Source organism: Octopus sinensis, linkage group LG2 (assembly GCF_006345805.1).
Source record: "Octopus sinensis linkage group LG2, ASM634580v1, whole genome shotgun sequence".
Lineage (NCBI taxonomy): Eukaryota > Metazoa > Mollusca > Cephalopoda > Octopoda > Octopodidae > Octopus > Octopus sinensis.
Window position 1 is genome coordinate 28,955,355 of NC_042998.1, and position 12,712 is coordinate 28,968,066.

General features: G+C 32.4%; 1 protein-coding gene across 2 annotated transcripts in view; it reads left to right on the forward strand.

The window, feature by feature from the left end:
• The window catches only part of LOC115227587 (complexin), a 295,618-nt gene that overhangs the window by 149,396 nt on the left and 133,510 nt on the right, over positions 1-12,712 (forward strand). For both annotated transcript variants that reach the window (XM_029798372.2, XM_036512047.1), the window contains exon 2: positions 7,348-7,500. In XM_029798372.2, coding sequence (XP_029654232.1) covers positions 7,446-7,500 — 55 coding nt within the window. In that variant the 5' untranslated portion in view covers positions 7,348-7,445. The remainder of the gene's footprint in view (positions 1-7,347; positions 7,501-12,712) is intronic.

Consider the following 12,712-nt stretch of genomic DNA (forward strand, 5'->3'; position numbering starts at 1 on the left):
TGACTGCCTAGATAATTAAGTTTAGAGCTCGTAAATAAGTTCGTCAATTTTATAGCAGTGTTCTACCATTGTATTTTTGGAAACTAGCAAAGGTTTAAAAGTTTCTGTGCATGCACATTTGAATTTTAAAAAATGGATCTGGTTTTGTTTTATTTTGCTTTTATAATTCTTTTTGTGTTTTTTCTTGTCATTTTTACATTGTTATTTTGTCTCAGAATTTTCTCTTCTTGGTTATTCTTAAATTCTTTGTTCCACATTTTTGTGACTTTGTGCATTCTTTTATTCCCTTCCATTGTTTTAATCTCTTTTAATCCATTATTCACTTTCCATTTTTTTGTAGTTCATATAATCTGCCTATTTTTTTTTTCTATGTCATTCATTTCACCCCCATTTTTAGTCCAATTTGTGAGAACTACAATTAATTAAATCTTTAATTAGATCAAAAATGTGCTTCTGATAATGAGGGTTCATAATATTATCACTGATTTCCAGAACAGTTTGTTTATTGCTTGGATTCTTCCTTAGTAGCCTCCTGTTTGTTAGAATATCACACTGCTCTAAGCAGTGTTTAGTTTAGGAATTCCTGTCAGTTTAGTTACAATAAAAGCACTAATAACACAATACAGCCTTGCCTTCGCTTCTATCACTGACGATCAGCAGTAGTCACAGTTATGAATGGTAGGGAAAATAATATGGTATGCAACAATGAGTTAGTAGTATTTCATCTGTCTTTACGTTCTGAGTTCAAATTCCACCGAGGTCAACTTTGCCTTTCATCCTTTTGGGGTCGATAAATCAAGTACCAGTTGTGTACTGGGGTCAATCTAATCGATTGCCCCCCCCCCACCTCTCCAAAAATTTTGGGCCTTGTACCTAGGAGTAGAAAAAATATATATTTGATTAATGGTGGTGAGATGGCAGAAACAGTAGCACGCCGGGCGAAATGCTTAGCAGTTCCGAGTTCGATTCCAAGCAGTGACCTGAATGATAATAATAATAATAATAATAATAACAGTAATAATGACATCTAGAAATACCTTAGGAATGAGAACCCAGGTTCGAAATTTCCCTAAGACACCTGATGAAGGCTGGAGGGTATATCAGCTGAAATGTTGTGTTAACAATAAACAAGAAGAGGACAAATATCTGTCAAATGTAAATATTGTAAATAATCTTTGAATCTATTTGTATATTTGGGTGACTATGATGCCTAATATTTACTGTAGCTGTATTTAGTATTTTTTGTAACTTTTGGCTGTTCAGTTTTTAACATTGGTTAACATAACGCTAATTTCTTTATGGTGTTGGTTGGTAAATATAATGTTGAATTCTTCCTCTCTAATTTGTATATAAATATTAGCTGTTGCTTTACTTATTGATATTATACTTATCAACATATAGCTCGTTTTACAGATTTTTTACCTTTTTCAGTTTGTATTTCAAAAACTTTAGTACTTTAACCCTCTGTATTCTCAGTAGGTATTTTCTTTTTTATCAAAGTAGGCTAAATTTAGTGATTGTAATATAATACATCCATTATCCATTCTTCTGAAGAACTGTATTCATATCTTAACATGAGAATACATAAATTCTTTTGAATAGTAATGTCAAACATTTGAAATGGCAAAATACATATGGTTTTGTTGTTTAATGCATTGTCTTCAAAGAAAATGGAAATAATAATGGTGAAACATTTCTTTATCTTATCAGAATTTGAGAATTACTAAAAAGAAAAAAAAATATTAGCAGGTTCATGCAACAACCAACCAGGAAGTAAAATTGTTTCAAAGTTCTTGTTTGTTTATATCTGGGTCTAGAAATATTTTACTAAATCTATCTATGAGAATATAATCAATTCCAGTCATGTGCATTGTATAACGTATGTCTGCTTCCCAATAGTTGTTCTTCTAAATGTACCACAGACTTCTGAATGCACAAGCATACAACTGTACACATATGATGTCAAATATGGACAGTTATTCTTACAAAGAAAGAAACACAAATATCATTATTATAGTTAGAGTGCAACGCATGCCATCAATGTAACACTGGGGTAAAATATACGAAGCCCAGTATACCTATCATGACTACCCATCTGATAAGGGAACATCAGGCACATGCATTGCAACCATATATGCATGACCTGGTGATCTCAAATCAAGATAAACAGCACATGACCTTGCAGGTGGGGCCCAGTTAGAATTTTCTTCTGGTCGAGTAACCGATCCTGCTAAAAGGTCCCTGAATAAGGGTTGTTTAAGGATGTTGAACGAAACACCCATGTTTCTAGAGGTGAATTATTCAAACCCCAAAGAATCCCTCTCAACACATGGCTATGATTCTCCCCCACTAGTTCTGCTTGTGATCAGAGATGCACATATCGTCAGCCACTAAGGGACATGGTCAACTAGTTATGGTCAAACAACTGACAAACAAATCTGTGGTATTATTATTATTACTATTATTATTATTATTATTATCATCATCATCATCAGGTGCATTCACAACTAAATAAAATTGTTAAAGAAAAATTTTTATTTAATGAAAACTGAAGAAAGCCAAGTTGTGTACTTTGATTTCAAGAAGAGAAAACATTGACAATTATTGCCATAGTTGTCCTGGTATTAATTACTCTGATTCTGCTGCATTTCATTCATAAACTTGTCTTGTTTCTTCTTGTTAAATGAAATCATTATTGTAGTACGGACTTGACAATCATTATTATTTACAGGCTTTGCTTGTTCGTAAATATTGTGTAACTTTAGCTTGAGTGACAACATTATTAAAGAAGCTTGTAAAGTTTGAAATTACATGACTTCCAACTAAATGAATAATTACATAAACAGTTATTACATCAAACTTGTAATTTGGTTTCCTCAAACAGTTTCTTGGCTAATGTTATTTGTGCGGGCTAAGAAAAATGATTTCCTTGCTTTTGAGAAGTGACTTTCTGTTCACTTACCTTTGAACAAGCACAACAATTCATGATAAATTATTTAAACTGCTAAAAAGTATTTTTCAACTGTCACCAAAGTTACAAGTTCATATTCATTGCTATTACTTTACATTTCATTATTCAGTAAGTTGAAGAATAAAGGTATAAGAAAGAGATTATTAATATACTGAAGGTTTGCTTTGAATTAGTTAAGGGTAGTTTTGGAAATTACTAATTAAGAAAACATCCAAGCTATGCAGCATAGAGAAAAAAGATTAGAAAACAATCACATTTTTTTTTATCATAGGTTCTTTTTAACCTCTGGTCCTTCCTCAATAACGTTTTTATCGGTCAACTGTTGAACCTCATTGTCCTAGTGTTTCCTCTTGTCCACGAGGTGGGAAGTTAAATTTGTCTTTGTATAGAGTCTGATGAGCTGTCCATAAGGCTGTAGTTTTAGCTTTCATGGATAAAAAAACCATTAGTCACTCTATGACCAGAATTTAACTTTTTGTTTGAATATGTCTATATCTATCTATCTATCTATCTATCTATCTATCTATCTATCTTTCCTTCCTTCCTTCCTTCCTTCCTCCCTCCTTCCTACTAATATGAAATAAAGTCTTATGATAGCATGAAATGATAACATTATCACTAGCTACTTGGTCATGATTAGCATAAGCAAAACCAGTTGACTATGTAAATATCTTATTTCCTAAGAATTTATATATAATTTTCCAACATAAAATCCAGGAAAATACTGTTGGAAAAATTGCAATCCAGTATTTGTTTTAGTTCTGTACCTTCTGAGTTCTATTCTCACTGAGGTCAACTTTACCTTTTATCCTTTCAAGGTCAATAAAGTTCTAATCAAAATACTATGATTGATGGAATCAACTAACCTGATCCTCTCAGATTTGCTTAACTTTGACCTTGGTGGAATTTGACATCAGAATGTAAAGCTCAGTGAAAATGCGTATTATTTTATTCCAAAAATATTTGAATTATATCTTCATGGTGTTTCATCATATATGTATCATTTAACATACACTATTAAAATAAGAGTTACCAATAGTTTCTTGCCTTAAAACATGTGGTTAGGCACGATTTTCTAACATGCTTTCTATCTCCAAGCAATCACCATGCTCTGAGCACATGGCTTGGTATATATGAAATTTAGGATGCTGATTAATGAGAAGCCATAAGAAAAAAAATGGAAAGGGTGAATGATAAGACAAAGGGTAAATAAAAATGGAAAAAGAAAAGAAAAGAAAGAAATTAGAGTTACATCTCCTTTCACTGTAAAAAACATAATGAAACTAGATGTAGAATAATTCAGTGGTGAGGGATCCAAAGTCTGCGAATCAAGTGCTCAATCTAGAGACGGTAGTGTCCTTTAGCTCACTAAAAGAAATTTGTTCATATGCTTGCATTTGCTGACAATTTCAGATCTGGAATTAAATAGTGTGATGTTGAACAAAGAATTCCATGACACTTCTTAATTCCATATCTGAAATTTTCAGCAAATGCAAACATCTGGACGCTGACATAGAATTTAACTTGTGTTACCAACCAAGACTATTTGCCTTTGTATAGCAAAAGACTAAAATGAAATTTGTCATAGAACATTACTTACTGTGATTTTATCCAAAAAACAATTTTGTGAAGTCAAATATTCTTTTGTTTCCGTTTTAAGGACTGAATCGCTTGCATGATGAGGCTTCTCTGATGACCTTCCTCCATTCAACTCTCCTTAGAGATTCTTACTACTTCTTATCCTTTTGTATTGTTTCCTTGATGACCATCAAACAATTTCTCTTCTTTCCCCCATCTTCATTACAGCTATAATAGCATCAAATCATTATTTTTGAGTAGTAGTATATTAAAATCATGACAATCTGGAGTTAAACTACTACTACAGCCCCCACCCCACCCCATGCCATTCAGGTCAGCACTTATTTATTAGACCTGTGATCAAAGACATTCCAGCTTTGATGAATCCATCTTTTCTTATTAATCTAAGACCATATCGTCCAATTATTTTTAACATTACAAGCTTCAGCTTCATGTGGTTGAGGTGGGTAGAAAATGTTTTTTTCACAACACTAGATTAATAGCTGGTATCATGATCAGGATTCTCACCATCCTTATGCTTGTTATCCTCACCATCATCATTGTTGTCATTTACAGTCTCTCCATCATCATTGCTTTCTCTTTGCTTTTCCATATATCTAGAATCTAAAATGAAAGCATTGTATTCTTATGAAGTTTCTGAGGCAATGCTTTACAGCTAGGCGCTCATCATTTTGCCGAGCCCTTTAGCCACCTCTCATGAAACACCTATCCAAAAACTGGGATACACATGGCAGCTGTTTAATTGTGTGTGTGTACATGTATAGTTCTGGTATTTTGTATACAATACTACTAGTACTTTGTAGTAAAGATTGTTTGCCTACATAACATGGCAGTCCTGTTTTAGGACGAATGTTGCTGTAATTTAGCCCCAGGAGACATCGTCTCCAGCTGGCTATACAACACAATCTGTGTCCTTATATTTTCGAACAAGGGAATCTTGCACCCCCACTCAGCTCAAAACGACATCTATGTATTGTGATTTCTGGGTTATTTCCCTTGTTCTAAAATATAAGGACACAGATTGTGTCATATAGCTAGCTGGAGATGATGTCTCCCGGGGCTAATTACAGCAACATTCGTCCTAAACCAGGACTGCCATATTATGTTGGCAAACAATCTTTACTACAAATTACTGTTGCTGAATATCTCATGTTGTGAGATTTAAAAAAATAGTCATTTACTACTAGAATTGATTAGTGCCCTGATTGTCAATTGTGTATCAAATTCACAGGTCTGTTAGCTGTAGTCAAATAATGGCAATTATTTATCATAGAGTAACAATATACCTTCTTATGTTGATGCAGTCTTTAAGATTATATTAATGTGCCAGCCTCACCTGGCCTCCGTGCTTGTGGCACGTAAAAAGCACCATCTGATCATGGCCATTGTGAGCCTCGCCTGGCCTCCGTGCCGGTGGCACGTAAAAAGCACCATTCGATCATGGCCATTTGCCAGCCTCGTCTGGCACCTGTGCCAGTGGCACGTAAAAAGCACCCACTACACTCATGGAGTGGTTGGCATTAGGAAGGGCATCCAGCCGTAGAAACATTGCCAGATCAGACTGGGCCTGGTGCAGCCTTTTGGCTTCCCAGACCCCAGTTGAACCGCGCAACCCATGCTAGCATGGAAAGCGGATGCTAAACGATGATGATGAAGATGATGATGAGACCAAATGAGATTGTGAAAATGATGTCTTTTACCAAGACAAATAAGTTAGAAGAATTGTTACTCAACCTGAAGTCAGTCCTGACCAAACAAGACAGGATAAAAGGCATTCTTGTGTTAATTCTGTATATGATGGCTGCATTGTACAATGTGTAATTTTCTCTGTTTACCACAATCTGGTACACTTTGATGGAAATTTGGCTGCTTTGTCTAGCTTGTTGAAGAACCACACAGAGGCTCTCTCACTGCCTCATTAAAAGTATTATTTAGTTATGCCATTCTTATCTGTGGCACTCATAAGAGTAATCGATACAAAATATTATACAGTAAAGTCAAAAGTGTTTGAAAACAATCTGTGGTCTAAATTTAACTCCACAAGAAAATACTGCGATTTGTTTGATAATTAACAATGGCCAAAGAATACAGAGAAGGTCACTGCTGAAAATTAAATCTTGTGATTGATGGATGCAACATAAAACAGATGGTATGGTAAACAATTCCATAATTCATGAATAACAGATGGCAAGCAAATAAAGACTGCCCAACAACAGTTTTAGTAACCTCCAGCTTTATGACAGTTTCAGAGTCTACATAATTGATACTTAACTAATTGTATGTTTTGTTTACTTAGATTGATTCTAGAATATTGTCAATATGTCTGATTTTGGTTTTGCATTTTTTTTTTTTTAATTATCCATTGTAATTTGCTTATTGCATTTTGAAATGTTTTTCTCATTTTTAATATCCACATTCTTGTGGTTTCCATTTATGTGTCTTTTCATTGAGGAAGTTTAAGAGGTTCCTTTCTTTTCTCGGTGAAATTTTTATCATTGTACATCGAAACACTTGTAAGTTATCTCAGTTTGGTTCGGCCTGTTTTGTATTATCATCATTCAGTCATTTTCAGACGTTCTGATATTATGTTTGTGTCATTTTACTTCAGTCCTAAAAATTCGTAATATTTTTATATAAAGAAAAAAACAAAAAAACAATAACCAACACAACAATAATAAATTTAATGACCATTATATGTCAAATTTATTATTTTCGAAAAACATCTCTAATGTTATCATTTGAATTAATTAAAAATTTTTTTTTTTTTCTGATTGCAGATACGTCAAGATTTAGAAAATTTTCATTCTGACAACAATTAATCCAGATAGCAAAAACAATTTGTATCTAGATAAGAAGCATTTAAAAATTTTCAATAATGGCGGCATTTATTGCAAAACAAATGGTTGGAGACCAACTGAAGTCTGTGAAAGGTAATCTTTTTTTTCATATTATTTTGTTTCTTGGTGAAAATGTATATTATTTAAATATTTTTATTCTTAAAATATTAAAATTTTATCATCGTGGTATTTCATCAACTTTACTTTTATTTTTCTATTTTTCTTATATTTTTGCAAATATTGTAGCTGATAAAAAAAAACAAAAAAAAAACACTGGACTGAATTCATTAAAGTATTTATTTTTGCCCCTCTGGGTTGTGTGATGTGTATTTGTTAGCATTAATTTTGTATACCGTTGATTCACCGAATTATTGAGTGAATTAATTTAGCTATACCACCTTTCCCTCTGTATTTAGTCCTATAAATATAGAAGTGAATTACTGTTGAGTTTTCGGATATGAGTTCTTGCAATTGGTTGGAAAGTGAAATATTTTATATTTAGGTATCACATCTACCATGGCTATTTTGTTGTAAGATATTTCAGTTCTTATTCTCCATTTATGATCTGTTAGATGGTTGAGAACAAATTTCACAAATATTTGAAAGCTCAGTGGTTATTTGGAAAGGGGAAATGCCTATTCCAGCAATGTAGAATTACCAGCACATAAGCCTTATAAGATAATGACAATATAAAAAAAATAATAATAAAAAACTATATCAAAATTAAAAAAAAAAAATATAGAAGTTGTTTCTAGGTAACCTTCTGTGATTATATTTCTAATCAACAGATTGATTACATTTTAATTATAGTTAGCATAATGAACATTTTGGAGATGAAAGTGGAATTACTGTAGAGATGGATTCAACTTTTACTAGGATATAAGAGGTAAAAGTCAGGGTCTGGAACAGGTTCCGTGCCATAGAGAAAATACATAACTACTTTCATTATATCCACATCATTTAACATCCATCTACCATGTTGGCATGGGTTGAATACCTTGAGAGAATCTGATAGGTCGAAGAAATGTGCCATTCTCCTGTTGTCTGCTTTGGCATGGTTGGATGTCCTTCATAACTTTCACCATTTTACAAAGCATACTGAGTGCTTCTTTTCAGGGCACCGGTTCTAGCGAAGTCCCTATATTGCTTGTTTTAGTAAGACATATAAGTTTCTATATTGGTATTTATCATAAATTGCTCTGAGTAACAGAAACTGCATGATAATGAGGACTTGGTTGATGTTTTAATTTAAACATGAACACTTTAGTCTAGGTTATCGCAGGTGGATTGATATTCAAACAGATAATGCAACAAATATTACTGGCTATAACTTCACTTATATCTGTCTGTGATTTTCTGACATTGAGAAAATTGGACATATTCTATTTGAAAAAATTTCTACTGCAGTCAAATGTCTATTTTAACATCAATTTTACAAACTTATAAAGAAATTGCGTATATTTCTTGCTTTATATTATTTTATGTAAATCTTGTTCAGAGACAAAAACACAACTGCTTTGTCAAGTTTTAATCTATAATGTAACTTCTTAATTTCTCGGTTATATTAGTTACCTTAGGTCAACCATTGAATACTTTTGACCAGTTGTTTATTGTGTCGTTTATAATCAATAACCATCAGGCCACCGGTTAAGCTTTAGCATAGAGCTTGGGTTCTAAAAATAAAATTGATGTTGTAATTATTTTTGTGACATTTTCTTGCAAGACAAATTGCTGCCATTAGTGTAATATGTCATGCCGAAATTCACAGAAGTTTCCTATCTGAAATGTAAATGAGTTCCTTTACTAAGAATTCTGTCATCTAATAGTTACTTTATATTGATAAGACCATCTTTATTTACTATCCCTATTTTTTTTAATCAGCACTTCAAATACTAAAATAGATTGAAAATCTACAAAGGAAAAGCCATTAGTTCTCTGACCTCTGGCTGTTTTTCCGCTATTAGATGTACGTCTTCGATTGGTAATCAAGTTGAAATATCTTATCTTACCAGTGATTGATTCTATGGCTTTTCACTTTCACTTTGCTAATGAATCTATTCGTCACCATCATCATCATCATCATCAACATTCTCACCCTTATCATCAGCATCATCTGCTTTGCTTTTGTCAATGGTTTTCAGATTACAGTCCGTCAGAGTTCCTGCCCTCATTTTGATTTTCTTTACAAGCGTATTTCTCGCCTTTGTAATTCCATTCAAGATCACCACCACCACCACCACCACCATCATCGTCATGATCCTCCTCTTCATCATTTCTTGGTGCAATCATCATGGTCATCATCTGCCTTCGTTAATTTTATTCTCCATCTTTCTTATTCTTCTCTATCTCCTTTCCTTTTATCTATTCCACAAGATCACATTTCAGAGTTCATCTGCTTTTTACACAGCTGTAATTAATTACACATTAAACATTTTTCACTTTGTGCTATCAGCACAAGAACCTTCACATGGCCAATCAACCTGCTAGAAATATCAGCAAAATCTCCTTCACTATCTTAAATACTATCTTAAATAAAGAATGAATATATTAGTTACTGTATATATATATATATATATATATATATATATATATATATATATATAATTTAAGTATGTTTATGTGAAATGTTTTTGAGTGCACTCATAAAAGCTCTTATGCTATTTATTCCGGTGATTGCTTATTCTTCCCATCTTCTAGAGAAAATTTATGGGAAAGTTATTTGTCTGGTGCCAGTAATAACACTAATGCAACTTTAGCTTGAGGAAATGAACACATGTATTTACCATTTTGTTACCATATTTCTGTTGAGATACTCTGTGTTTCTTTCAGTTACTTTAAATATAACAAAGAATTTAGTATAATAACTTAGTTATCATTCAGCTAGTGTTAGGAACATAAATTGTGACTAAGGTTTGGTGGAAGATTTTAATTCAAAACTTATGAAAACAAGACATTTGTACTTAGAGCCAGAGCCAGTTTCAACCTGGTTGGTAACAAAAGGGTTCCGGGTTCTGCCCCGCTGCATGGCAACTTGAGCAAATGTCTTCTACTATAGCCTCGGGTCAAGCCTTGTGAGTATATTTGGTAGACAGAAACTGAAAGTAGCTTATCGTATATATTTATATATATATATATATATATATTATATATATATATAATTTAAGTATGTTTATGTGAAATGTTTTTGAGTGCACTCATAAAAGCTCTTATGCTATTTATTCCGGTGATTGCTTATTCTTCCCATCTTCTAGAGAAAATTTATGGGAAAGTTATTTGTCTGGTGCCAGTAATAACACTAATGCAACTTTAGCTTGAGGAATGAACACATGTATTTACCATTTTGTTACCATATTTCTGTTGAGATACTCTGTGTTTCTTTCAGTTACTTTAAATATAACAAAGAATTTAGTATAATAACTTAGTTATCATTCAGCTAGTGTTAGGAACATAAATTGTGACTAAGGTTTGGTGGAAGATTTTAATTCAAAACTTATGAAAACAAGACATTTGTACTTAGAGCCAGAGCCAGTTTCAACCTGGTTGGTAACAAAAGGGTTCCGGGTTCTGCCCCGCTGCATGGCAACTTGAGCAAATGTCTTCTACTATAGCCTCGGGTCAAGCCTTGTGAGTATATTTGGTAGACAGAAACTGAAAGTAGCTTATCGTATATATTTATATATATATATATGTGTGTGTGTGTATTCGTGCATCTGTGTTTGTCCTCCAATCATCACTTGACGACCGATGCTGGTGTGTTTACATCCCTGTAATTTAGCGGGCTTGACAGAAGAGACTGATAGAATAAGTACTAGGCTTACAAAGAATAAGTCCTGGGGTCAATATTTGTTCAGCTAAAGGTGAGGCTCCAGCATGGCCATGGCCATGGTCAATTGACTGAAAGAAATTAAAGAATAAAAGAATCATGTGACAATGTTTTAATTAAAACTGGGGCACCACCTTGAAGGGTTTTAACCAGACAAATCGACCCTAGGAATTATTTTTTAAAGCCTAGTTTTTATTCTGTTGATTTCTTCTCCTGAACTGCTAGATTTAGGGAGACGTAAACACACCAACATCGGTTATGAAACTGTAATGGGGGACAAACACAGACACAAAGCCACATACACACACACATAAATATGCAATGGACTTTTTTCACATTCCGTCTACCAAATCCACTCACAAGACTTTGGTCGGACTGAGGCTATGGTAGAAAGACACTTGCCCAAGGTGTCACGCAGTGGAACTGAACCAGAAATCATGTGGTTGAGAAGCAAGCTTCTAACCACACAGTCATCCCTGCATCGGTGAATTACTTCATTTCTCTTATGTAATTATCTTGTTCTTGGACTACGTGTCTGTTATTGTACTTTTCTCTCTTCCTTAACCAAAACGAATATTTATATCATGGTTCTTCTGGAAACTTTGGAATCAATGTTACACATTAAAATGTGTATGTGTGTGTTTGTGTGTGCATAGAATAAGTTAGAATGAACACGAAGGAATACGATTTGACAGTTATTTTTTAATCGCTACAATAACTGTCAAACCGTATTCCTTCTTGTTAGCTTTCATTCAATTTTATCTTCACACACGATGAATGCCCAAATCTTGACTTGGAAGTATATCACGATACTGACTATTTGAAATTATAAGGGTGAACAAACTCTATACTGTTCTCTGCAACGTTCCTAATGGAATATACCTTAAATTATATATATATATATATATATATATATATATATATATATATATATATACTATATAAATTATATATACTAAAACTACTATTATGCAATTCAAGCAATGACAGACATAAACCAAATCATAAATAAAAAATAAAATGTATTTTTTAAAACACATAACTAGATCACAAAAAGTACAAAAATGAATAAACAATATATAATAAATAGTATTATATATTATTATATTATATACTTATAATATATATATCATTATTTATATTATATATATATTATATATATACTTATTATATATTGTTTATTCATTTTTGTATTTTTTGTGATCTAGTTATATGTTTTAAAAAATATTTTTTATTTATGATTTGTTTTATGTCTGTCATTGTTTGAATTACATAATGATGGTTTTTCTCTAATTTATGTATATTATATATTTATATTGTGAAATTTGATTCAATACTAAATTGAATATTTCCCTCTAAGTTTGGAGTTACAATCCCTAATATTTTTATTATTATTATATATATATATATATATATATATATATATATATAATTATAAATAAGGGAAAAATTTAAAATGTTCTTTGCCAATATGCTTTATGA